This window comes from Halichoerus grypus, chromosome 7 (assembly GCF_964656455.1).
Source record: "Halichoerus grypus chromosome 7, mHalGry1.hap1.1, whole genome shotgun sequence".
NCBI classification, from domain to species: domain Eukaryota; kingdom Metazoa; phylum Chordata; class Mammalia; order Carnivora; family Phocidae; genus Halichoerus; species Halichoerus grypus.
The window spans coordinates 74260570-74288009 of record NC_135718.1 but is presented as its reverse complement, the minus strand read 5'-3'; the positions used below and the strand labels follow the sequence as shown (position 1 = coordinate 74288009).

General features: G+C 37.5%; 1 protein-coding gene across 3 annotated transcripts in view; it reads right to left on the bottom strand.

Annotated features, from left to right (window-relative positions):
- Positions 1 to 27440, bottom strand: part of RYR2 (ryanodine receptor 2) — a 731966-nt gene that overhangs the window by 101895 nt on the left and 602631 nt on the right. For all 3 annotated transcript variants that reach the window (XM_078077755.1, XM_078077754.1, XM_078077753.1), the window contains 9 exons: positions 25359 to 25489; positions 21993 to 22313; positions 20119 to 20359; positions 19618 to 19705; positions 16818 to 16910; positions 9809 to 9979; positions 8653 to 8712; positions 5722 to 5856; positions 1618 to 1730 (listed from right to left, as the gene is read on the bottom strand). In XM_078077755.1, coding sequence (XP_077933881.1) covers positions 1618 to 1730; positions 5722 to 5856; positions 8653 to 8712; positions 9809 to 9979; positions 16818 to 16910; positions 19618 to 19705; positions 20119 to 20359; positions 21993 to 22313; positions 25359 to 25489 — 1353 coding nt within the window. The remainder of the gene's footprint in view (positions 1 to 1617; positions 1731 to 5721; positions 5857 to 8652; positions 8713 to 9808; positions 9980 to 16817; positions 16911 to 19617; positions 19706 to 20118; positions 20360 to 21992; positions 22314 to 25358; positions 25490 to 27440) is intronic.

Genomic DNA, 27440 nt, shown 5'->3' with positions numbered 1-27440 from the left:
TCAATGGGAGGAACTGACAATGCACCTGGAACTGCTAGAAATCGCCGTAAAGTCCTGTGCATGAAACAGGCATGACAAAGGATGGGCTCAGCTTTCCTGGGACAGCAGAACCACCCAAGCAGCTTCTGCACAATACACTTGCTAAGCACTCACAGAAATGCTGATTCAATAGGTTGAAGCTTGGGTGTTTCTGAAATGAATTTGAGTGTATTTCCCCAAAGCACCAGCTTTGAGAGCCACCCCAAAAAGGGATACACTTTTGAAAACGTTTTATCAGAGGGAGTGGATCAGCAGACTCTGTGACATCGGGGAAACGAGCTCGGAATCTGCTGCCATCAACCTGATAAGAGGCGATAAACAAGTGAGCTGAAGAGGTGGCCATTAAGGGAAGAGTATCCCTGTGAAGCAGATCAAAGAAAAAATCTGATGGAACTTGGAGAATGACTGGATAGGACCAGAAAAGGAATAAGACAATGAATTCAAAGTGAATGTTCTAGTGACTAACTGGTGACCCCATAACGGAGTCAGAGAATTTAAAAGGCGTACATGGTCTGAGGGGGAAATTCATGTATTTTTATACTCAGTGAGTGTGTCAGAGCAAGGAGTCCAGCTGTCTTAGTGAAAGGGGAATGTGTGAAGTTTGTTTGCTTTTTTGTTTTGTTTTACTCCCTGACTCATTTATTTATTCGAACATGTACTGCAAGTCAGAGTTCTAGGTACTGAGGATATAAAATTGAACACCACTCTAAAGGATCTCAAAGTCCGGATCAGAGAGACAAATAGGCCCAACGCTACAGGAACACGCCCACAGCTAGAGGTCTGGAAAAGCATCCTAGCAACAAAGAGGACGAAGCATTCCATTTGCAAGGAGTGGAAGAGCATGCTCCGAAAAAGAGATGCAGCTGAGCCGAGTCCTGTTTACCAGAGTGGGGATGATGCCACTGACACAAAGCTCCGAGTGGAACGGGCACAATCTCTTGGGAAAACTACAAGGAGGCTGAACTGGCACCTCGGCCATGGAGCCAGACTCAAATGTACCAGGTTATTTCTCTATTAACAAGTACGCCCGCTGTAAGAGAAGGTGGGGGGGCGTCTGTTGAACGCAGTGATGTTATTTCCATGAACTAGTTCCATATCAGTTCTTCTCCCCAAGACAGACAATCCCTCAAAATAATAAATAACAATTAACATGTACAGTGTTAAGTTCGGCTCTAAGCACCCTGTACCTCAACCCATTAAGTCATCTGAACAAGTCCATGAGGCAAATCTCATCATGGTACACATGAAGAAAATTGACCAATGTCAGGCAGCCATCAGCTGAGATGCCAGGATTCAAATCAAGGTTGTCTGAGTTCCTAATTACCCCACCCCGCCTTACATATGTGAGCAGATTTTCCTCGGTATTTAAGAGTATTTAACAATCACACTGTAGACCTTAGTCCTCTGGGAACACCCAGCGAAGAAAAACAAACTCAAGTATTACACAGAAGAACCAAAGCATCTCTTCCATCTGTCTCTCAGACTATTGAACTCATGTTAAAATGGACGCTATACTCCTACTGCTTAGTAGGGAAAAAAATAACTTCAATCTATTACAGACATTAAAAAAAGTCTGACCTTGGCAGGTTGTATAACGGAGCCATCCGGAAGCAGGCTACCACTGCCCTTTTCCTCTGTTTGGATAACAGTTTGTGCCATACAGCCTTCTTTGATCTCTGTGGATGCTCCACCTGAGGTAAAAGGATACAAAAAAAAAAATTAAATATTTAAACCCCAGACTACCCTCAAAAATACAGTATTAAACAGCTGTGCCTTTTAGATTAAAAACTTTTGGAATTTCAATTTCAATTTCGAGTACCTTACAATTATTATGGAAAAACCCATGTCCTAGAGGTAACCCAATGTTAAATTGGAAATAGGTTTAAATGTTTCATATTTTCTTTAGTCATAATATAATATTTCCCCAGTAGTGTGTACTTAAGAAGCTATGTCATCTCTAAAAATCAAAGAAATATAAAACCATTCTACATAAAATCATGTTTTCAGAATTTGGTTATGGTTCTAAAACATATTTTCTGTCTACACAAAAAATTAACCTACTTACTTATGTACCCATTTAAACCAATTTTATCCTAAGAGTTTACAGCAATCAACAGGAATAGAGGCAGACACAGAAAATTCTACCGAAAATTCAACTGTTCCTTAATATAATAGGATGGAGAGAAGATGACAAGGCTTCGGGAACACATTACTAGGAGTGAGGTAAAGAATTTAATTTTGCAAAAATGTTAAAATACGTAATTATTTTGTTAGAGAGGGACAAATGAGAATTCAAAGTTGTAGTAAATGAGGCAAGCAAGCTATATATTTAGCTAATGGTGTTTGGAGCTCCAAGACGAAAAAGAGATTAATTATAAGTATTAGAGAGAAAAAAAACCCAACATGTAATTCTAAATTAATTAGTAGTCTCTAGGTAATTGAACACTGTACTTCCCAGACTGTAATATCTCCGGCGCATACATGTAGATTTCTGGAAGAAATAAAAATGTTGCGTTAGCTAAAAAAATAAAACTAAAATCTATTATCCTTTGCGGTAAAGGGTCAAAATATGAATGTCATAATGCATTAACAATGTCTGGACTACAGTGGTTTAGAAATTTTAACGAAGCAACTTGTATAATTGGAAAACACTTATTTCTGTGATGGTCATCCCTCCACAGGATCAGTAAACACTTTCTGACAATTGTCCTCCTCTGTTTTCTTCTGGATGACTGTGTTAAGTGAATCAAGGGTAGTACTGTTCAACTAGATCTGATGCATTCAAGTTCCATTTTGAGATTCAGTCTGTAGAGACTAGCTTTCTGTGGGAATCCGGCATTCTGATCGGTGTGGGTGGCAGTCAACAATTACAATAAAGTACCGAAGCATTGAAGATCCAGTTGGGAACATGGTAGAAAATGTGTCTGTCATCATGAAGCTTACCACGTGGCAGAGCATTTTATTATACATGAAAAGTCCCTGAATAGTGAGGTTTCTTCTAACTGTCTGAATGCCGGGAGGTGCTGATGTGTTAGCCTGGCTTGAGTTTGAGTATTAGGAAATTGCAAGGGGACAGGTTACTCTCATGGGACCAATGACCAGATGTGCAGTATAAAATATACAATTGCAGGGGCACCTGGGTGGCTCAGTTGGTTAATCCTCTACCTTCTGCTCAGGTCATGATCCCAGGGTCTTGGGATCCAGCCCCACATCAGGCTCCTTGCTCAGCAGGGAGCCTGCTTCTCCCTCTGCCTGCCACTCTCCTTGCTTGTGGGGCTTTCTGTCTCTCTCTCTCTCAAATAAATAAAATCTTAAAAAAAAAGAAATAAAATATACAATTGCAAAGGTTGCTGATACGGGAGATAAATTAAATCAAATATCTGCTACGCACCCACTGTTTTTGCATTGAGTTGAGCAAGTGAAGATATTCTTCGCAAGCTACTCAATGAATGAGGGACAAATTAACATTAGAATAGAGGTATTGAAGGCATGAATTCCTCTTGTGGCCCATCTTTCACTCTTTTCTAGTCTTTGGTAATTGATGATTTCTTTTTACTCATATTCTTAACAATGTGAAGAATAGTTGACCTTAACTAAAATCTGACCCCCTTACCTTTTCCTAGAAAATTCCTTTAAGATTATGGAGATCACCTACTTGGCAACGAGACTGTCTGGACTCCTTATATGTCTATTCAGCACATTTTGTGTCCCGGCACATCTGTATCATTACATCTTTATCTATTTATGTGTCCACATGCCCTACTACGGCATGACCTACTTGAGTCGAGAGACAGCATTCAATCCCCAGAACCTGCGGAGTCTAATGCTGCCATACGGTAGTGCATACAATAAACGTTCATGGAGGGAATGGCTGCGTCATAGAATGAATCTCACTACATATGACTTCGTTCATTACAATTGAATACAGTTATCAATATATGTCGCTAGAATAAAACATCATCAGATTTCAATAAGCTTCATTTAATGTTATCTAAAATTCATTCAAACAAATCCAGACATGTGCATGAAAACTAGGAAGAATTAAAACCTTACAGTATGGGGTGCCTGGGTGGCTCGTTGGTTGAGCATCTGACTCTGGATTTCAGCTCAGGTCATGATCTCAGAGTTGTGAGACTGAGCCCTGCGTCAGGCTCTGTGCTGGGTGTGGAGCCTGCTTGGGATTCTTGGTCTCCCTCTCTTTGCCCCGCCCCCCACCCTCTCTAAAAAACAAAACAAAACAAAAAAAACCTTACGGTAGAGTACTACTGCCAGAAATAATCCTCCAGTACACATTAAATAGATATTTAATAGTCCTCTTAAATATGTATACAATGCTGGAAAAACAACTCTATGACTTTATACGTCAATAAAATTTCATTACCTTAAGTCTCATCACCTACTGACTGATAATTTGTACTTATTTAATATTTCATGAAAATATTACGGAAATATTTAGGGGAATATTAAGTTTCCTAAATTTTATTATATTATATGATTAATAGTGTGGTGTTAAACAATGTAAATACATGTCGATAGCCATGTGGTTTAAGGGTATCCTAGTTAAATTTCATCAGGTGTAGTGATAAATTGTATGCCATGGGAGAAGTTATTAATGTTTGAGGGGCACTTGAGTAAGCAAGAAGGAAAGTAAAAGGATACTACATTAGGTGATATCCTTATGTTATTTAACTGGTCAAGGCTGGGATAGGATCACCAGATAACATTAAATAGGAATCAAAGAAAAATGTTTGTTATTGCTATGCCAATATGGTCTTCAAAACATTTAGGTGACAAAGTTCCTGAGATGACATAGGCCCTTTTATTATTTTATGTTTGTTGTAAAATGAGAGACCTGCCATGTCAGGTGAGGACTGTCATGAAGGCCCAAGGAGAGATCACACTGTTGGGTTCATACTGAGCTCCCTCACTTGGTGTCATTCTGCTGAACGGACCTCATGAGAAACAGGGATGATGTCTGTGTATCACAGATATTTTACCTAAACCAGAACATTCCTTACACAACAATATAACCCATGGATGGATAATGTTTCAAATATTATTGGTTTGGGAATTGCTGAATAATGAATAAGGAAATCAAACACATAGTGAACTTTGTAGTTTAAGGTAGGATACAACTGAAAAATTATATAAAAACACTATTCACACACAATTTTAATATTAATGCACTGCTCTTCTCTAAATGTAATTTATTGCTGATCTTGGAGAAAATTAACTCAAAAATATCTATAATAAAAGGAAAGGTGAAGCAAATGACCAAAAAAAAATTCAAATACTAAACTAGTGACAGCATCTCAAACATGTTGTTATGAGCAGTAATAAAAAATGATATGTAGAACATGGAATCAGGTAACTCTTGAAATTTTTGTTAGAATGATTTAAAATTAAATATATAATCCTATTTATCTGTATAATCACAGAAATATTTTGAGAAAAGACAAAAAAACAAAGACTGTGATATCCCAAAATACATTAGCTATATATTGCTACAAAAATTATAAGCTTGGAAATTTTGCTTATTAGATATAAGCGCTCCTGAATCATATATTCTTTATAATAAATATGCTAAACATATATGTTTTTTGGCCCACAGCTAACAATGAATCATTTAAAATGCGCTTACATGGTTAAGGCAAATACAATGGAATCAATGCAGAATCTAACCTGCTCAAGATGAAAAAGCACATTCGCTATATCTAATACTCTTTCCACAGTCTTCTCCGGATCTGATGTATCTTCGGTCCTGTTTGGTAAATCTTTGTAAAGAGCCATTTGCCATCTGATAGCAGGATCCTCCAGCTGCAGAAAAAAGGAAAAAGTTTCAAAAATACAAGGTTACAACCTAAAGGGGGGAAGACCTACTTTATTGCGTGTAGCCCAGTGTCAAAACTCTGTGCAGAGATCAGGTCAGAGAGTGATCTCATACTCATGAAATTAATCATCTAGTGGAGAAGATAGAAATTAAATATGTACAATTGTGATGAAGGCTACTCAAGAGAAATATAAGGTATCGTGAGCTTCAACTTAACCTGCTGGTGGTTGGTAAGATTCCCCTGAACAAGGGAAGTTTTGCCTAAGACGTAAGGATGAGCTGGACATAGTCAAGGCAAGGAAGTAGACAAAGCAACCTTCTATCTTTCTTTGCCCCTTTCACAAACACTGAAAGATCTACATACTTATTTTCACAGGCAATGATATGGGATCACACTTAACTATAAATAGAGGGACTCTACAAGTGAGCTCAGTTTCACTGAAACAAAGATAGCAATATAAACCGATGGAAGGTTAATAAAGTCATATTCTATAATAAAGGAGTCTTTTTAACACTGTCAATTTTCCTGAGTGGGAGATATAACTGAATTCTGTATGTTTTTGAGAAGGATTATTATAAAATCATAGAAACTGAAAAATACAAGCATCCTTACAAGGAACAGATCACATTACTGCAAAGAAATAACATAGAAATAACTATGTCATTAAAAACAGGCAAAGCAATCCCTTTATATTTCTCTTCCCCTTTCAAATTTCCATTAAGAATGGGAGACAGAGGGTAATGAAGCAAAGGTAAATGGACAACATCTGAAACTTCACAACTCCTAGTCTGAGAAAACAGAGTTGGAAATGTGAAAAATAACTTTCACCTAGAGGCAAACACTGAATGACTTGTAAACACCATTTGTCCTTTGATAAAACGAAATGTTTTTTCCCATATACTTTTTTCATCTGAGGACTGTGTTTGGTACTTCTGAATTTTAACACATGTTTACTTGTATTTGGCAAGATAAGTAGAATCTTTATTCTTTCTAATATAAAATTACTCCTTCTGGCTCCCAGGATTACCAGTCCTACAATTTCAAGACAATATATTTGAGAAGGTGTTAGGAACAAAAGAATTCATCTTCTGTTAATCTGTATGGCTCCATAATATGTGTGCCTAACTTGCAGCACAAGTATAGACTGAAATGTCAAAAAGGAAATCTATGTATTCATTACCACTTTATTTTCAGGTCTCATCCATTTTGAAGTGAAATGTTGATTATGTATGTGTTTCCTTCTCTGCTCTTCTTTCTTCCTGACTCCCCAGTACACAATATAAATTGTCCACAGTACTCCTACAAGTAACCTCTAGAATATAATGGAAGAATTTCCTTCTGGGGCGCCTGGGTGGCTCAGTCATTAAGTGTCTGCCTTTGGCTCAGGTCATGATCCCAGGGTCCTGGGATCGAGCCCCGTATCAGGCTCCCTGCTCCACGGGGAGCCTGCTTCTCCCTCTCCCATTCCCCCTGCTTGTATTCCCTCTCTAGCTGTGTTTCTCTCTGTCAAATAAATAAATAAAACCTTTAAAAAAAAAAAAATTTCCTTCTACTTCTTCAAGACAACCTTTTTCATTTGATTATTTCCCGAGAGAAGCACAGAACCTTCCTTAAGAGGTACTAAACATCTCCTGACTCTACTTGGTAGTGGTTGTCCTAGACCATGGTTCTCAAAGTGCGGTCTTGAGTCCCCTGGGAGACCCTTTCAAGGACTACATGATCTCCGTAAATACCCATATATGTAGCATAAACCCTTCACTTGAGGTTTAGTTGGAAGATCTATTAGTACATTTTAAAATGTTCAAAATCTTTTTGCTATCTGAAGAGGGACCAAGCTCTAATAGGAATTCATCTCCTGTTCTAGACAAGTTTATAACTAAATGTATGACTGAGTACATACACATCAAAGTGCACATGAAATTTGTTTTAATCAATATTTGTTTCTTGTGAATATTGGAAAGCTACATCTCACCTTTATCATATTGTAGTCCTAAGTGTTAAAAGAAAAAGAATATGGTTTTGATCTTGGAAAGAAACATTTTAATACCCAGAAAAGCAAACATTATATTGTAGTCACTACTTTTTGACATTTGGACATTTCCATAATTGAGAAAATTCTCCAGAAGGGACACCAGAATGGAAGCAAATACACTGAATCAAAATAATAAACTGCTAGATTTCATACACTACATAGGAGGTTCCATGAACATATGAACAATTTATCTCCTAGTATGAAAAAAATTCCAAATAATAGTAAATGCTTACTGGATTACAGAACGCACTTCTAGCAATTTTTTTTTTTTTTTTACCCAACATTAATAAGTAGCTCTTCTCATGATTTCCATTCATGTTTTCCTTCACCTCCCTAGGTAAATTCATTTATTCCTATTACGGCAACTCTTAATATCTCCTATGTATTAATGACTCTTAAATACACATATTTAATTTCTGGTCACTAGATGTAAAAGTTTAAATTCTTATGGACACCTGTCTCCATGTCCCCAAAAGTCCTCAAACACAGCTAGTGAAGGAAATTTCCAACCTTTATTTCAAATCATGACAGATTTTCTTCAAAGTCTGAGATTCTTTGATGATCTACTTTAAAAATCCATCATTTGTTATCTTGAGAGTCTTTAATACCAAAAGGTTTGCAAGTAGAATAAAGACTGATTAAAGTATTATATTTCTACTTTCTTAACTGCTGAAGTAACATTATATGTAGTACTATTCAAAGAGAGATTAACTAATTTATAAATACTAAATGTGGTTAAATCTGGCTTACCTTGCCTTGTAAATGAATATTACTGCGGATTATATCTCGTACTTCATCCTCAGTGTCTTTCTGTCAAGAAATAAATGTTACCTAAAAGAAGTCTTATAATGCATCAACTGTCACAAGTCAACAGAAATAAATCTAACTGCTTTTGAAATAGTATATGTCAAAATAAACATATTTACAGGATTTAAATACATGTCACAAATTTGGGGGGGTTCTTTTTCAGATAATTTCTTGATACTGCTGTGACTAGAAACAAGATAACAACCTACTTTATTTCTACAGTTAAGTGCTGGTAAGACTCAATGGAACAGAATTTCCAGTTCACAAGAAGTGGGAGAACCATGTTCCCTTGGGTTCAAACAGAAGTATGTCTCCATTATTCTCTGAAATCTCCACCAAGTAATTTTGGCACTTAATGATATCCCCCATGCTCCAGTAATAACAAGGAGCATATCCTGAGAATCAAATACTAGAACAACCGTTAGCAGAACTGCATCCATGCAGTCCACTCTGCTACAACATCCCCTTAATTATCTCACAGTGTTAAACTCTGGATACACAGAAAGGTGCTTCATTCAGTGTGGGAACAGGCAGAGGAAGAATATGCGCTCCAATTTCCCTAAATATAAAATAGTAATCCCACTGTATATTTTTGTAAAATTGCATCTGCGTAGCCATGAAGAGAAAACACAGGGGCCATAAAGAGATCTGGAAACCTTAAATTTCAAAGCTTGCAAAGGAGAAGAGCTGCTGATTTAAAAGTCAACACCTTATCCAGCCACCATCAGCACAGTAGATGATTCTTCTAACAGTGAAAAATTACCCCTCAAAAATTTGAAGAGACGTCTCATAACAAATTTTATATAGGAGTTCATATGGAATCCATTTTTTTTTCACTACCAGGAACTTGTTTGCATCTTTTCCCTATGGTTCCTGAGTAGTCTCTGAAGGTGATTAACATAATTTAGAAAGAAAAACAGCCACAAAAAAAAATAGGCAGTCTTTGTATCTGAATGGTAGAGTTTAAGCAGAGAAACTGCTCAAAAGAACATTTAATGCCAATGAAATATTGTCACAGAGTAGTGAGCAGAAGGAGACTATACATTTGAGAGTTGGGAGGACAAGTGATCGTCATCACCGGTGTGCACAGGAAACTTACCATACTGAATCGGTTTTTGGCCAGAGCAATGAGCTCCTGGTCCCCAGGGGCACAGATATTCAACCCAATGGGCAGCAACCGCTTCAGAGCTGCCACAATAAGAGAAGTCTGCATGGAATATCGATCTCCTTTGCGCTTCATTTTCTTCCTTTCCTGATCAGAGACAGCTGCCTACGGAACAAAGCTGTGTTAGAATTTCTGACTGCTTTTCTCAAGTTCAGAACTATGAACCTCTCCTAACTTGTCTGTGGTTCCATCTTCCTTATTTTCAGTTGGTCCCTATTTTTGAGAATCCTTTTCCTCTTTCCTTCTTAGCATCTCTTGCTAATTTCCAAGTCCTACTTTCAGCTTCCCAGCTCATTACCATTCATTGGTGTGCTTTCTACACACTTTCAAAAGGAGAATGCACATTGCGATTTTAGAGGAGCAGACGGATATATGAAAAATCCATGGGAATTTCAGATATAGTATGTTTTATAGTTTTCATTGCTTATGAGGAAAAATGTAAGAATATATGGTTTATTTTTGTTTTGACAGATGCTTGCTTTCAAATATGAACTCTCTTTCTCTCACACACATGCACATGATACATATAAAACTATTAGAAAATATATTAGCCTTTTATGTAATCTGCAGACTTGTCTCCCTAGGGCATTAACCCCTCTCTAGTGGAAACAGATGTAATATACTAATTGGTGTAACATAAATATTCAGGATTATCTCTGGATGACCTGTTTACATCTGAATACTGCCATGCTACTTCAGGGTTCTTTTGTGATTTTTGTTAAATTTTATGTCTGTGCCTCAGGGTCACTTTAAATGCAGGGTCTAATTTTCACTGGGTAATGAGTATTATTCTATTAAGAGGGTATACTCGAACATCAAAATTAAAATAATTGTCCCATATCCACTTCTTTGTGCATGTTAAATTTCTTTGTAGCAATAAATCACACATGGAAGATATTTTCAGGATAATAACATACTGTAATAGTTTTGGTCTACTGTGAAAAAAAACAGAAGAGAATTTAACATACAAATGATTTGCTTTCCCCACAAAGAGACAAAATCTATCACAACATGTTGAATTTTTTCATATTAAGTAGTAAAATAATTGTCATCATAAAGTAATGGTAGCTTATATATTAATATTATATAATGTATTTACTATGATATATATTATATATTGATATATCAAACCTATAATATCTTAACTATAGCAATGAAATTATATTAACTTTCCAAAGAGATGTACTTATTGCATGGATCCTGCCCTTTACCAATCTGTAAGAGATTAATTTCAGTAAGTTTAGGAGGAAAAAAACCAATGAATAATTATTTGTACTATTAAATTGATTAACCCATAAAAAAATGGATCAGTGGTTTTAAATGAGCTCTTTGCTAAAAGGAAATGCAACCACAGTGATAAAAATAATTACCCAAATAAGGAACCGACATCCTAAAAATTAAACAAATTGATACAAATTACACAAACATATTTCTATCCAATTCTGGTAATTTCGCTTCAGCAAAACAATGTCCTACAATACGTTAATGTCTACATTTTGTTGGTGTTGTGGTTTTCTTTGATTTTAACTTGTAAAGTTCTTTTGGGTTTATGATTGTATAAGCACATTTTACCTGGTCTGATATTTATAAATATTTAAGTGACCATACAATAAAAATCATTAAAATCAACACTAAGGGCAACTATAAATTGCTCAATTTTGAGAAACACCAGATCAATAAATTCCTACTTATGCTCAAACAGTAATCTTGCATTACATGCAACAGGAAATCTATAAACCGAAAAGAGAAGTTGTTATATCTTTGAACACTTACGGGTGATAGAATCCACTTCTAGTATAAAGAAATTAAATCTACAAACAATCAAGTATCCTCATGTACATCTATGTCAGTTGGGTTTTTTTCTTTGATTGGCACCTTTTTCCTCCACAGACTATAGAGCTCCATTAGGACAGTGGCCAAATTTGTTCTGTTCCTTTCCATCTACTCAGAACCAAGCACTTTGCCTTGCCCGTAGGAGCTGCTCAGTAATTTGAGAAGAACTGCTAAAGCTACTGAATTTGCATGATATTTCATTTTTGACCAATTCCTAACATTTGAATCAGAGATGAATAGCTTGGTGAGAGATGAATAGCTTGGTCAATGTATGGACATACTTAGAGAGGAAAGTAGGATAAACTGACCTCTGTCATCAATCAGTCTCTCTCTGTCTCTCTCTCACTCTCTTTCACATACACAAAAATAGCTCTAACAATCTCACCTAAAATAATCTAAAATTTAATAGAGATCAGGAAAAAAGGGAAGCATTTCTAATACTCCTACACTGAAATAGCCTACCAAAGCAAAACAAAATACAGATATTTATTAATGGTTTTAAAAAATATTTTAGACATATTAATTATAAAAGTGAGCCTAATGATCAAAAAGACAAGAGATAATAAATGCTGGCGATGATGTGGGGGAAAGGGAGCCCTTGTGCGCTGTTGGTGGGAATACAAACGGGTGCAGGCACTGTGGGAAACAGTATGAAGGTTCCTCAAAAAATTAAAAATAGAAAGACATGATCCAGCAATTACACTGCCAGATATTCATCCAAAGGGAATGAAAACAGGGTCTCAAAGAGATATCTGCACTCTCCTGTTCACTGCAGCATTATTCACAATAGCCAAGATCTGGAAACAACCTATGAGTTCGTGCATGGATATATACACAGAGTGGGGTGTTATTCAACTACGAGAAAGAAAGAAATCCTGCCACTGCAACAACATGGGTGAATCCTGAGGGCACTGTGCTAAATGAATAAGTTAGACAGAGAAAGACAAATACCATATGATATCACATATATGTGGAATCTAAAAAAGCCAAACTGAGGAAAACAGAGAGCCAGAGTGGTGGTTCCCAGGGGCTAGGAAGTTAGGGGGTGGGGCAGAGAATGGGGAGATGCTGATCAAAGGGTACACACCTCCAGTTATAAGATAAATAAGTTCTGGGGATCTAAGGTACAGCAGAGTGATTATAGTTAATGATCCTATGTTATCTACTTGAAAGTTGTCAAGAGATTAGATCTTAAGTGTCCTCACCACAAAAAAACAGATGGTAATTATTTGACATGATGTGGGTATTAACTAATGCTATGCTGATAATCAAGTCGCAATACAGAGGTGTATCAAATCAATATGTTGTTGATTTGTTCACCTTACATTACATAATGTTATATGCCAATTGTATTTTAATAAAGCTGGGGAAAATAGTGACTTTGAAACAACTAAGGCCAGTTGCTACATTTCAACAGGAACTGAAATCTTAAAACAAAATAGGATATAATTCTTTTTTTTTTTTTTTTAAGATTTTATTTATTTGTCAGAGAGAGACACAGCGAGAGAGGGAACACAAGCGGGGAGAGTGGGAGAGGGAGAAGCAGCTTCCCGCTGAGCAGAGAGCCCGATGCCAGGCTCGATCCCAGGACCCTGGGATCATGACCTGAGCCGAAGGCAGATGCTTAACGACTGAGCCACCCAGACGCCCTGAAAATAGGATATAATTCTATAATGCAATAGGCAAAACCCACTATTTTTTTCCTCACATCGACAAACAGAATTTGTAACAGATGCTACCTGTATATGTTTTTAAAACAAGTTATGAAATTAAAAACTTCAGCAATGCTAGCCATATAATGATGCAACATTATATATTTTGCACCAATTCAACATTCAATAGTGTTTACTATTCAACAATAGTAAAGTAAGACACACACAAATGCCCAGGTTAAGGACCAAATTTCAAACTCTTTAAATTCAAATTTTCATTTGATTTATCCATACTAATTAAGTAGCCGTGATGCACCAAGCGCTGCATTGAGCTTTAGAGTTACCAAGTCAATAAAACATGTTCCCTGCCTTTGTAGAATGTTTGGTCTAAAAGAAGTCACAGTGGGGTTGCACACAAAGGGCCCAGGGCCCTGCTGGAAGGAAGGGCTCAGAGCAAGAGCAGGGGGCAGGAGGGAATGGCTTCCTTGGAGGGAGGGCACTCACCACCCTACATGTTAACAACCGGGGGAAGTACACTAATAGCCCCTTGCAGTAGTCAGCAGCACCATTCCCCACACTTCGGACAAAGACACAGCTGGGCTGCCACACCCCACATGCGTGGTCACCCTCTCTGAAGAGCATTATGGCCAATTTCAAATGCACTGGCCTCTCTCTGCCTTATGGGCTACGTACATATTAAGTCAAAATGAGGTTCCCAATCCCAGATTACCATATTCCGAATTGGTCTGCTGGCTTCAGCTGTCTATGTCCATCTTTTACCTAGAGTCATCTATTTTCTATCTTATCAAGTCCCTGCTTGGATGCCTGGCTGAAGACTGATACATGACAATTTGTTCTGTGGTTTACGTTTGGGTCTGAATCTCCATTCAAAAGAGTTCCTTTTTTCTTCTGGACTCTGGGGGATGGATCGATCGGTCATGGTGATGTCTCGGGCAGACAGTTTGAGGCTTTGTCAGAGGAATCCCCGAAGCTTTCTGCATCATTCTGTTCTCAGCATCGCATGGGGGGGAACACCTCCCTGTCCATTTCAGCTTCAGATGTCAGACCTATGGCTGCCCTCCTGTTATCCATTCTTGGCACTAGACCTGAACAAGACAGACTTTTGGGAAAGATGTTACTCATCCCCTGACTACATCCCACTTCTGGGTCCTTCATGCTATCTGGGCTTAGCAGAGCACCTCAACGGCACTGATGAAAGTATAGTTATGATGCTACTTTGGTCAACACAGTTACTCTCAAATCTGTCCAAATGCTGAAACACAAGGACATCATGATTCCTTTGGTGAAACAATACAGCATATTAGTGAATTGGACTCCATTATTTAAACTAGAAACATTACTTCTAGGAAAAAAGTTCATGGTACTTATGCGATATAAAATTTCAAGCACATGTGCAGACAAAATCAACAACAAATCTTAAAAACAAGGAAGGAAAGCATGATCACTGATTTCTAAAAACTTCGTCAAGGGCACCTGGGTGTCTCAGTTGGTGAAGCGTCTGTCTTCAACTCAGGTCATGATCTCAGGGGCCTGGGATTGAGCCGCGAGGTGGGCTCCCTGCTCAGTGGGAAGTCTGTTTCTCCCCCTCCCTCTGACCCTCGCCCTGCTCATGTTCTCTCTCTCTCTCTCTCAAATAAATAAAATCTTAAAATAAATAAATAAATAAATAAATAAATAAATAAATAAATAAAGTACTTTGTCAATGTTGCTGTTATTTGCTATGTATCCTGTCTCAGAGTGTCAGCAGTCGTATGGTAGAGATGGAAAGGTTTGAGAAAATTTAGCGCGTGTGGAGGCGGGGTTGGGGGGGGCGGATATTAAGATGCTTCAATCCATTACTTTGCATTTTCTCCCTGCAAATAGGAGTAAATGTTACTCTGAGTCAATCTGTACAGATGCCCCCAGTCTGGCTTCCGGGATGCACAGTGGACTATAATGAGGAAAAAGAGGGAAGAGGATGTCTGTAAGAACAGGCAGACCTCTGCTTTAAAGACTTTTCATTTATCGTTGAGTTTCATGATAGACCAGAACCACCATCATCGACCCAAAGGAAACACTGACCCCCTTTTGTCCTCTCTCTATGCCTCTGATAACACGGTCCTAAGTTGACAACATGCTGTCAAAGCAGAAATATTCACTAACAGTTTTCAGTTCAAAACATCCATGAGACATGCACAGCATCTCAGGACAGCAACAGCTCACTCTTCAGGCTTATCGGCAGCCCAGAGGAGAGCAAAGTTCTCATCTTTTATGTGTGTTTCCAGAGCACAGGCACATGAATAGTCTCTCAGTTGGACAGATGTTCTAGGTATGCAAACCTTCAGTGAGGCTTAGCTTTTAGTTCATGTGTAATAGTGTCAAATACATGGCATTTAAAACTCTAAAAAAGAATAGGAGCCTTGAGTGATGTGAGTCAACTATCCTCATGGCCACCAAAGAAGCAGGTGACAGGTACCAGTCATTCTTGGGTCATGCAGTAGGTGTCCCTCCCACTGAAACTCTCTTCCATCATTGACAGAGAGGGTAGAGACTGATTTCCTTGGCCAGATTCACACTATTCTGCATCTTTGGCCATTTGGCAGCATACTTTCTGTGTTACCCCATGTAATATATTCATTTTCTTATTTAGTGGTAATTTGAACAATAAAGGCATGAATTTTAAAGTGTTTTGAAAGTTCCTCCCCTCCCCAACATGAGTGACAGAGAAAACAAAAATCTAGAGCCATACATCCCATCTCCTATGTGAGAACCTGGAATTCATACATGTGGTTCTTAAACAGTGCAGCTAATTATTTTGATGTTTACATACTTGGCACATGTCCCGCCTAATACTGATCATTTCCTACAGATAATAAATTACTTTCCTGCAAGCATGCTTTTCATATACAAACCAACCAACCCAGACTCTCATATTCCCCAATTATGTCTTTTCCTGGGTCTCGATCCACCTGCCTTAATCGCCCCAGGCCTAGGTACCAGACAACTAGGGATGCTCCCTACACCCCAGAGTCCATTGAAATTACTCGAACTGGTCAATCCTAAACCTGCTTACCCTGCTTTGCCTGCCCCTTCCCACAAAAACCTCAATGAAGTTTCCTGCCCACCTCTTCCCCCTTGTTCCCTCTGCCACAAGACTGACAATAATGCTTTGCCACATGCCCCCACCATATGCCATGCCTTCAGTTTCTAGGGAACTGCGAGTAAAACCTTCTTCCTTCATGGAAGTCATTTCTGTGTCTGTGTGTCTTACTGTACCTACTTAAAACAAATCCCGCATACCCTTAAAACCTTGTGTATGTGTGTATGCATTTAATCAGTAAGCATTACAAAATCTCTAAAATCTCAGTTGTACACCTTCCAAAATATGTAGAAAAAAATCAACAATGAAAGTTACATTCAAAAATTTTCTAGAACTGGGCAACAGATTATAGTAATACCTTTGACATCTTCGACTTGGTGTCAGTGATAAGGAAAGACATATTGTTGATTTCATTCTGTACCACGAAGTTCTGCTCTTCCCTCTTGAAATTCTGAGAATTTGCAAAGAAAATTTCAGTTAAAATATAACTGATCTATAACATGGATAAGAAGCCCATGCAATTAGAGGTTACACAGGACCCAAAAGTTTATACAAAGATAAGTAGTAATTTGATACATAAGACTTACCAAGAAAGGGGAGCAAATATTTTTTTTAAATATCCAATGAGGGTGCTTGGCTTGGGGCAACAATTCTGGGAACTAGATATAAATATGTATGATTCAAAGGTGGGAAAACTAAGATCCAGAATATTTTATTTTTTATTTTTTTTTATTTATTTATTTGACAGAGAGAGACACAGCAAGAGAGGGAACACAAGCAGGGGGAGTGGGAGAGGGAGAAGCAGACTCCCAGCTGAGCAGGGAGCCCGATGCAGGGCTCGATCCCAGGACCCTGGGATCATGACCTGAGCCGAAGGCAGACGCTTAACGACTGAGCCACCCAGGCGCCCCTAAGATCCAGAATATTTAAATACCAATGTCACACATCTACCGAAGGGTAGAGTGAGTATTCAAATCCCAATTTAGCTGGTGAAAGGCATATACTGCTTCTTGGGAGAAAAACAGGGCACACACATCTATGATGTAACTTTCCAGTCTGTCAGATATTTTATCTACTTTCTCATTATTATCTACTATAACATTATTTTATTCACTTTTAACTCAGGAACATAAGAACACAGGCAAAGCCAAGTGTTTGAGCAGTGATAGTAAAGAAGGCAAACAAAATAAAAGCGAGATCATCAGAGTTTTAAAAGAGAAGTTAATGATCTAAGCATATGCCTTCCTCTTTGGGATGAGCAAAACCCAAATAAAATGATTTCCTAGTAAGGATCCAAATATGTTAATAACTGATGAATAATAAAAGGTTTTGTGTGAAGGACAATGAAAGGACTAAGCTTTGACTTTCATTCAGCTCACACTAACATTCTGATCTTACCATTTATAATAATATGGTTGCTCATAGAGTTTCACTTTTAAATATCTGGGGAAGAATATATAGGACACATACTAACAGATTTGGGTTTTAAATATACCCATGAGATTCAAAAGTACATACTCAGATTTTTTTCTTACTCCTGAAATTATCATTAGACATTCATCTAAAAATCTACTGACTGTGATAAATACTCCAAATACTTGTTCCAAAATTTTGACTTGCATATATATTTGAAGAAGCTTTTTTGGTATTTTGGTGACTGATGAAGTTGAAGTTTCTCAGTCCTTCAAGGAAAAATATGCAATTTTTACTTTTCTCGATTTACTCCTGGGCTCTGGATTTCAAATATTCCTTCAGAAGCACCCTGAATGATCTAATGCACCCTTTTCAACATGAGTTACACAGGCTCAGAAATCATTTGCTTTTATCTAGAGGAACATAAAGGATCTAAAAAAATTTTAGACATCATAGAAAATGAAAGTCAATGTGAAGATACAAGTGCATATATTAAAAAAAACATTATTCCACCTATTATTTCAGGGTAATTGTATTTTATATACATTTTGGTATCAAGTTTGACAGACTCCTCAGAAGTAGGCAATAAATAATATTTATTACCCCAAACATTAGGTAGGAAAATTTTATTTTTTTAAAAATATGACGTTTCTAAAATAAAAGAATTTGTATAACCATCTGATAAAATAAATTGGGAAGTCACCTCAAATAATGAAGCTGAGGTTGAGGTTTTATTTTTATTTTCTTGGAGTCTCCCATTTGCTAAGTGCCATCAAGAATTATAATTGACACAAAAATTCTAAGCTTTTGAAATAATTTGGGGCAACAGTAAATGCTTACTTACCCATAGTTGCTAGTTATTGGAAATAATTATAGAATACTATATCAAGTTCTTATTATTAAAATCCTTTCCCAATTTAAAAATACAGAGTTCTACTTGTGACATACAAAATAGTGAAAATTCACTAAAGATGTACTTACAAGTTCTATCAACAGGATTCCTAGAAGGAACTATATTTTATTCTAACGTGAGCAAAACTAAACTCCTGTAGAAACAAAGGTGTGTGCTGCTGGAGCAAATTTAAAGAAGTAGTACCTTTGGGGGCGCCTGGGTGGCTCAGTTGGTTAAGCGACTGCCTTCGGCTCAGGTCATGATCCTGGAGTCCCGGGATCAAGTCCCACATCGGGCTCCCTGCTCAGCAGGGAGTCTGCTTCTCCCTCTGACCCTCCCCCCTCTCATGCTCTCTGTATCTCATTCTGTCTCTCAAATAAATAAATAAAATCTTTAAAAAAAAAAAAAAAAAGAAGTAGTACCTTTACAAGTAAACAAGTGTTATCTTGTGCTTGAAAAACAAAAGTCTATCTCAGCATTTCTCAAACTAGTCATGAGGGCCCCCCGGGGGCTTAGCAAAACCTCTACACAGAGGGAAGCCTATAGGATAAAAGGCCACATCTCTATGTCCATGTTATCCTAAAATTTAGGGGCAAATAGAAAAAACCCCACCATTTATGGAGTGCAACTAAAAACCCCTGTGATTTTTCCCAAACTCAAAAGAAGGTTTAACATTGCCCCAAACTACCTAAGGGAATCTGTTCTCTCTCCACACCAGTTAAGGGATACCTAGGAAGCAAGCTAGAGAAACATTATCAAAGGTATTTACTAAGGGGACTGGAAAATTGGTTAAAAACTTGAAAGCCCTTAACCTAAACCAAACAGGAAGCCCTGTCGATATTTTCCTACTTACATGGGATTTCGACCAGTAGATAAACACTTCGGCCACCATGCGGAAAAGGTCCTCTGCTTCCGGGTTAGGCTCTTTTAGCCACTTTGCCCTAGATCACATAATAAATGAAGTGGTTTCTTAGTTATTCCTTTGAGTTCATTTTTTTGTTTTTTAAATCACCCACTCAATGGTAAATTTGAAACCAAATCAACTAAGGGCGAGCCTGTGCCCACAGAGCTCACAAGTGGCTTCAGAGTCCATTTGTTTAACATTTAAAACAGTTTAAACATTGTAACTGTCAAACTGCTAACTTTAACCTGCAAAAGGCAGCCTGCTCCAGAATATGATTTCCCACTGTAATTCTGAGATGCCTGGTGAAAATGACCCTGTCTATAAACATTTGGTTATGTCACAATCATGGACAAGCTCATCACGTAGTCAATGAAGAAATTCCACTGGGACATATGAACCCAGCAAGGACATGATTGAATCAGAGAAATTCATTGCTTTTGAACACTGTACCTGTTGTAGTCCACAAATCTAATCAAGAGCGGGTAGAAGGCATAGAGATCTCTGGCCAGTGTGGTGAACTCATCCAGAATGAGAAGTTCGGCCTCAGACATATCCCCCCTGGCCTCGGCCTTCAGATGGTCCTCCTCAGACACCACCATCGCTGCTTTTTTCTTGAGTTTCTCCATTAATGGCAAGAAATGAGTTTTCAGGAGCTGAGGTTTCACTTTATTTATAATGGGCTGGGAGAAAACTGTTTGAAGACAGACATTAATATTCTGCCCTGCATCAACATTCGTTAAAATGAAGATAGATTATAATTACAATTGTAATTGCATGATTTACGCACTCCCCCTCTACCCCGCCCCAGCACGTGGCTTCTTTCAGGATTCAGCCCATGCCTCAACCATTTTTCCAGTCCCGAACCTAATTGCACAGTTGCTGTTCAAAAATGATTACTGAATTGAATTTGATGTGCTTTCTTGTTTTTTGTTTTTAATTGGCATCTAATTTGGAATAGGAAAAAAAAATAGGAATGAAACACGTTCATTCACTTCAGAAATCAATTATTCTCACAAAAAGAAGAAAAATATCCCCAAATGGAAAAGGTTCCTCTGGCCTTTTCTTTACAAGGAATATGCACCACTGAATAATTATGAGAGTACATCCAGTTGTATTACTTCTGCTTCCCCATCCTTGTCCCAATGGGAGACTTACATTGCATGGGACACTGTTGCTTTCATTTACTAATAATAAATGTATAAAAGAGAAAACACCCTACCCAAATTAGTAAGACATCAGTGTATTACTTTGGAGTTTAAGTAAATGAATAATTTTCTTTCTGTCTTTTTCTTTCTGAATTTAATTCTTTAAAAACCCTTTTTTTAAATTTTATTATGTGAATCACCATACAGTACATCATTAGTTTTTGATGTAGTGTTCCATGATTCATTGTTTGCGTATAACACCCAGTGCTCCATGCAGTATGTGCCCTCCTTAATACCCATCACCAGGCTAACCCATCCCCCCTCCCCTCTAGAACCCTCAGTTTGTTTCTCAGAGTCCATAGTCTCTCATGGTTCGTCTCCCTTCTTTTCATCCTTGAAATTGCTTCCTGGGGCGCCTGGGTGGCTCAGTCGGTGAAGCGTCTGCCTTTGGCTCAGGTCGTGATCTCGGGGCCCTGGAATGGAGCCCCTGTTGGGCTCCCTGCTCGAAGCAGAGTCTGCTTCTCCCTCTCCCCACTTGTGCTCTCTCTCTCAAATAATAAATAAAATCTTTAAAAAAAAATAAAAAGAAATGACTTCCCGTTATCCAATGTAAATAGTGCAATGATAAACAAATGTAAATTTTTGACTGCATGCTTTGATTTTCTTCCCCCACTCCTAAAAAGATGAATTGTTAAAAGGGGGTTGTTTCAAAATCCAGTTTTATTTTTCTCTCTGTCTACAGAATCATTAGTTTTCACCCAGCATTTACTGATTACTCTTACAGAGACTGTTCAATCAGGAAAATGTTTGCTTGCTTAAAAGTTGTAATAACAACAACAAAAGTTGTAACGATATGGCAAGTTACCTGATGCCTGATTAAATCTACATTTTTTTAAAGAACAGCATGACAGAAATAATAATATTTTTAGTATTTTTCACAACAGAAGAAAATATTGATAAAGACTAAGATAGGAAAGTTCTAGTCTTCTGTATTTCATTTTTTTAAAGTTTGTTTATTTAGGTAATCCCTACACCCAACGTGGGGCTCAAACTCATGACCCCAAGATCAAGAGGTGCATGTTCTACTGAACGAGCTAGCCAGGCGCCCCTAGTCTTCTGATTTCAAATCCTTTTGGAAATAAAATAAATTCAAGTAGCACATTCCTTTCCAATTCTTACCTGCTAACCTCTTCATCCAGGAGCCCTCATCAATTCCCAAGTTATTATATATGATTTTCAATATATTCCCCAGGAGTGTGTTCATGTGCTCGGAGTTCAGTGCTGTGCAGCACATTTCAGCCCTTTCCGGATTGTTTTCAGGTCCATGCTCCCACCAACGGGACATGTAGCTGCAAAGCATGGGCAGTATGACTTCCATCACATGTGGTATTTGTGTGTAGCGAATGCCAGACTCGGCTAATTCCACAATTTCTTCCATGAGTTTCTCCAAAGACGGTATATTTGGGCAAACATCTTCCACATTAGTTGGCAAATTGAGAGCTAAAGAAACACACATAAAAAATGAACTGCGTTCAGTGAAAGAGCGGACTGACAGTGACAGCCAGATTTCTAGAAGGCACAAGCAACCACTTCATGCTGGGCTTCAAAACCCAGCAAGACCAGGCATGCTTTCGACTGGCTCCTCTCTCTTTACTTACGGAAGCTATCAAATTTTCTCTCGTTTTCCCAAGTTCCTATCCTACCACCACTCCCTTAAGATCACAGAACGACCATTTCTTCTACTTCAGAGAAAACCAGAATATCCAATGTCTCTGCCTACAAGCCTTCTGTAGGGTCCATCCTCCCATGTCTGTTCCCCATTTTCAGCGCAAGGAGCTCTGAGGTCCCTGTTCATGGTTGGGCCTGTGTTCTCAAGGTGGCGCCTGCCCCACTGCAGGAGCCTTGCTCGGCCTCTTGAGCCCCTTGCTCTGTAGCATCTCCTCCCCGGGAGCCTGTAGCTATGCTTCCAATCTCCCCTGGATTAATTAGCTTTCCAGAAATGAAGGCCTCCGCCTACCACACTTGATGATTTCCCTGTTTCACACTTACTGAAACCCTTACCCCACTAACTGATACGGGGGCTTTCCCATCACTGACGGAATTCCCTTTTCCTTAACTTCAATGCATTTGGTCTTCCTGACTCCCTCCTGAATTCTGTCAGGCTCCTTTCCTGGCTGTTTGCTCCTTGATGAACTTATAAATGTTGGGGTTTTTTTTAGGGATTTACCCTGAATTCTCCTTTCTTTTTCCCTTGTATGTTCGCCTGGGTAATTGTGGCCATTCCTATGGGCTTCTGCTATAAGCTAATAACTCTCAGAGCCAGATTTCTTAAAACTTTTGCGTGGAATACTGAATGTCTCAAAAGCAACTTAAAACACAACGGATCTAAATTTAAACTTGACCTTTCCTCTCCCACCCACCCCATGAACAGGTCTTGGCGAAGACAACATTATCCAGTCTCCCGGACTAGAAACGGAGAAGAAATTTCCAGGCTGTAATGCCCCCGTGTTTCTCACACAACAGGATGGGAACTCCAGGATCTCTCACAACCATGATATCCTCCATCCAAGGGGCCTTCCTCAATCTCCTCTCTCCTGAATTACCACAACCATTCTCTGAACTGGTGACTCACATCCATTCATCTTCCCAATTTCTGTCATGATGGATTTCTACAATGCTGACCTACTCATGTTTCTCCTCTTCTTAAAGCCGGTGGAAGGATCCTGTTTGTGTTGGTATGGTGTCCAACTCCTTCCCTGACACAGAAAGCCTACTTTACTTGGTTTTCCATCCTTTCCTCCTCTCTGAACTTTTCCCCCTCAAGGGCTTGAAGTTTCTCCAGATGTACCACAGTTTCAGTGTTCCTAATTTCAAGATTCCTCTTGAATCAAATCAGTGAAGTCTTTCCTGGGGTCCTTAGCTAAAACTGCATTTTGGTGTCCTTTGTGTTCTTTATTCTGAATTCTATCACGTATGTCTCTCAGTCCCTCTCCTACTGCAGCTAAGAATTCCCTGAGAGAAAGAATCCAGTCTTGCTCATTCTTGTGTCAAATCTCCCCCATCCACCCCAGTATACAACATAATTACTTGTCCAATGACTAAAACATGAATGAAAACGAATCATTCACTGCAATTCCTTTACTTTGTTATGCAAAGGATGTGTTACAGAAACAAAAGCAGGTGAATTATCTGCCCTGTGCATTTTCTTATCTGTAATGAATAACAAATCTGCCTCATTCTGGACTCATAGCAAAAGTATTCATCAATCAAAAATCCTAAATAAGACAACTTAATAAGGCGGGTTTACACAGACGATTAATAGCTCGAACTCAACCACGTTTTACTATTTACAAATATATTGTGAAATTTATGCAGAGAAATACTGCTAAATCACATTCAACGTATTTTTCTTTAACTTCCTGTTATATGAAATTAGAATTATAAAATAGGCAAATTAAATAATGATTACTCAGATTTTTAAAAGATTCCTTACTTGGTAAAAGGCATTATAAAATCAGTATAACCAGCAGCTCCCCTAAAAACATGAGTTAGTTACAGAGAAATAATCTCATTAACAGAGAGGTATACATTCGTGAACAGCAAACAGTTCTTGCCCAACTTTTGAGAACTCTTTAGGGCTACTGGAGAGCAAATAAAATACATTGTACTGTATCAGACTTTGAGGAATTCAAACAAAAGAGTGATACTAGAGGACATCTGTGTACGTTCAGGCCTTGAGAACTCTGTTTGGTTTGCTTTAAATGGCTCGTTAGAGAAATAACTTCTTTCTGCTATATTAACTATTTCTTATCCAAGTCAATTCAATCCTAGTAAATAATTCTAATAGGTTCTTATAGACTAATCCTTGAAATCATCAGCAATGGCTCTAAGAGCTTTTTAACTGGGAGAGTGGAAAAAATGAGCCTACCTACTCAGCCGACCTACTAAGCAACATGAGGTATACTATATTTATAGATGCCTAGTATACATACAGACATAAAAATCTTAAACATATGCATGATAAGGTCAGGTTCAAATTTAAGTCACTGATTGTGTCTCAGATTTATAAGTTTTTTAAATGTTAATAATTGGACTACGCTATTAGAAAAAATCACATGGAATAAAACTGTCCCAATAAGATGGATGTATCTGGTGAACAAAAGAACCCGAAGGGTACAAATCCATAAATGTAACAAATAAGAACACCACACACTTGCTGACTACCTATAGGAGATAACTGAATCAGAAATCAGATTGACCTACTTTTTTTCCATTTCTACCCATTATTTTGTCTTATTCTTAACAGTGTTAATTTGTCTGTGATTCATTAACTTAGAAGAAATTAAACAAATTTTCTTTTACAGACCCTATGGGAATAGTATGTAACATTCCAAAAAGATCCAAATAATAACATTTAAGAACCAATATCATTGGAGATAACAAATTGAAATGGCCCATTAAAAAAAAAATCACTGTAGGAAAATACAATGAATGTCATTAAGTTTCAACTTCATATCTCAAATACTGAACATGCTTCTGTGTTACCTGCTCTTTCTCTTGAGGACTTAGTATTGTAGATAGAGTAAATGTTATGTTTGTCAAGATGAGTTTCCAAAAATGCTACAGGAAAGGCACCAGCAAAAGCCGCAAGACATTCTCCTAATGCAGAACGTTGCCTACAAGTGGAAAATATTTATGTTTTTTATGTCTTCCAAGTAAATGACTGAAGAAGTTATACTACAATTGACCAGTTTAACCCACAAGAGGTATAATACTAGTGCTACTAATAAAATTAACTCCAAAATCCAATTTCTATATCGGAAAACATCACATGCTTTCAAAAGCAAAGTCCCCGCCATTAAAAAAAAAAAAAAAGCAAAATTATCTGTTAAAAAGAAGACCAAAATCAAAGAAAAACCCTGTCAAATCCCCCCCCCACACACACACACACACACACAAGTTTGGACACTTCTTTTGCTTTTCTTTCTTTGCATCTTCCTTTTTTACACATAGTGACCTGATGAAGAATTCTTGCTAGGTGAATAAATGCATTGATAAACATTTAAAAAATAAAGTACTGACACCAATAGACTAACACAATTTATTATACAGAAGTAATTTCTGGGCAGCTAAGAAATATTAAGACATAATAAATGTCAAAAACTATTAATAACACTCAAAAATGATTTATCATTTTTAAGGGAAGGAAGAAGCTTAAGGAATCATTCTGTGATCAGTTGATTCAGGGCAGGGTATGACCCAAAGCTCCCCCTGCACTCACAAAAATTGTCTCTCTCCCTCAGTTACCTATGGCATCCAAGGATTCATGGGCACATTATTAAATGTAGAACAATATGAGAGTTATTTCAGCATATTATGACCTCCTTAAATTATTGTATATAAATGTTTTATTTTCAAAGTCAACAAAATGTATCTAATTAAGAAAAGATTACATAATTCAGTTAGGTAGTTCTAAATTTCTAACTGAAAAATATGATTACTTAAAATTAACAATGCCTCATTGTCTAATATTTTAATTAAAAATGATTAGACATTTAGTCAGCTAGGAGAAAATATCCCTTCATAGAATGACATTCAATAACACAGAGTTTAATTCAAACATTGAGTAGCATTTCATTGTTAAAAATAATTTAGGATATCAAGAAATTACAAAGGGTACAGGCTTTGATTCAGATAGATCTGAGTCCCAAACTTATTCCTAATATTTGTGTCACTACAGGAAAATTACTCACTCTTTATATGTTTTGCTTTCCTCATCTAAAAATAGGGATGCAGAATTGCAAAAATTCTGGCACATATAATGAGGTTCAATAAATGTTTGAAAATAATGGGAATATATTTATTCAAGAATTTAATAGCCTAAAATGTTTCCTGTATGACCCCAAAGTAATTTATTTCCTTACATCTTACTAGATAAGTCCTTTTATTTCATTAATAATTCATGTGACCTATTTAATAATTTGCTTCAAATTTTCAATTCAATTAGTAATTCCCAGACCAACTCTGATCATTTGTGTTGGTATTCTGGAAATAGCAATTTTTTTAGATGAGTCTTATTAAAATATCTGCATTTTTCTTTTTTTAAAAGATTTTATTTATTTATTGAGAGAGAGAGAAAGAAAGAGAGAGTGCGAGAGCACAATTTGGGGGAGAGGTAGAGGGAGAGAGAGAATCTCAAGCAGACTCTGCTGAGCACAAAGCCCTTCTCGGGCCCTGAGATCATGACCTGAGCTGAAAATCAAGAGCCAGATGCTTAACTGACTGAGCCACCCAGGAGCCCCGATATCTACATTTTTCTCAGTTATGGTGTCATTTTTTCATTTTTTTCAAAATATCTTTTACTCATCTTTTGATTTTCATTTTTATAATCTCCCCAATTGACTTTATAATTGCAAACAATTAGAACCTAACAAAAGGATCCCAAATTTTATCAAAAAAAAAAAAAAAAAAAAAAACCCACAAAACCCAGAGGTAAGAAAAGAAACAGCAACAGTACTGCTAAGGTAATGAGAGAGTTTGGACTGCCAGATTCTAAAATGTATTACAAACTACTAACAATTCAGACTACATGGTAATGATCTAATCATTTAAAAAATCAAATAACAG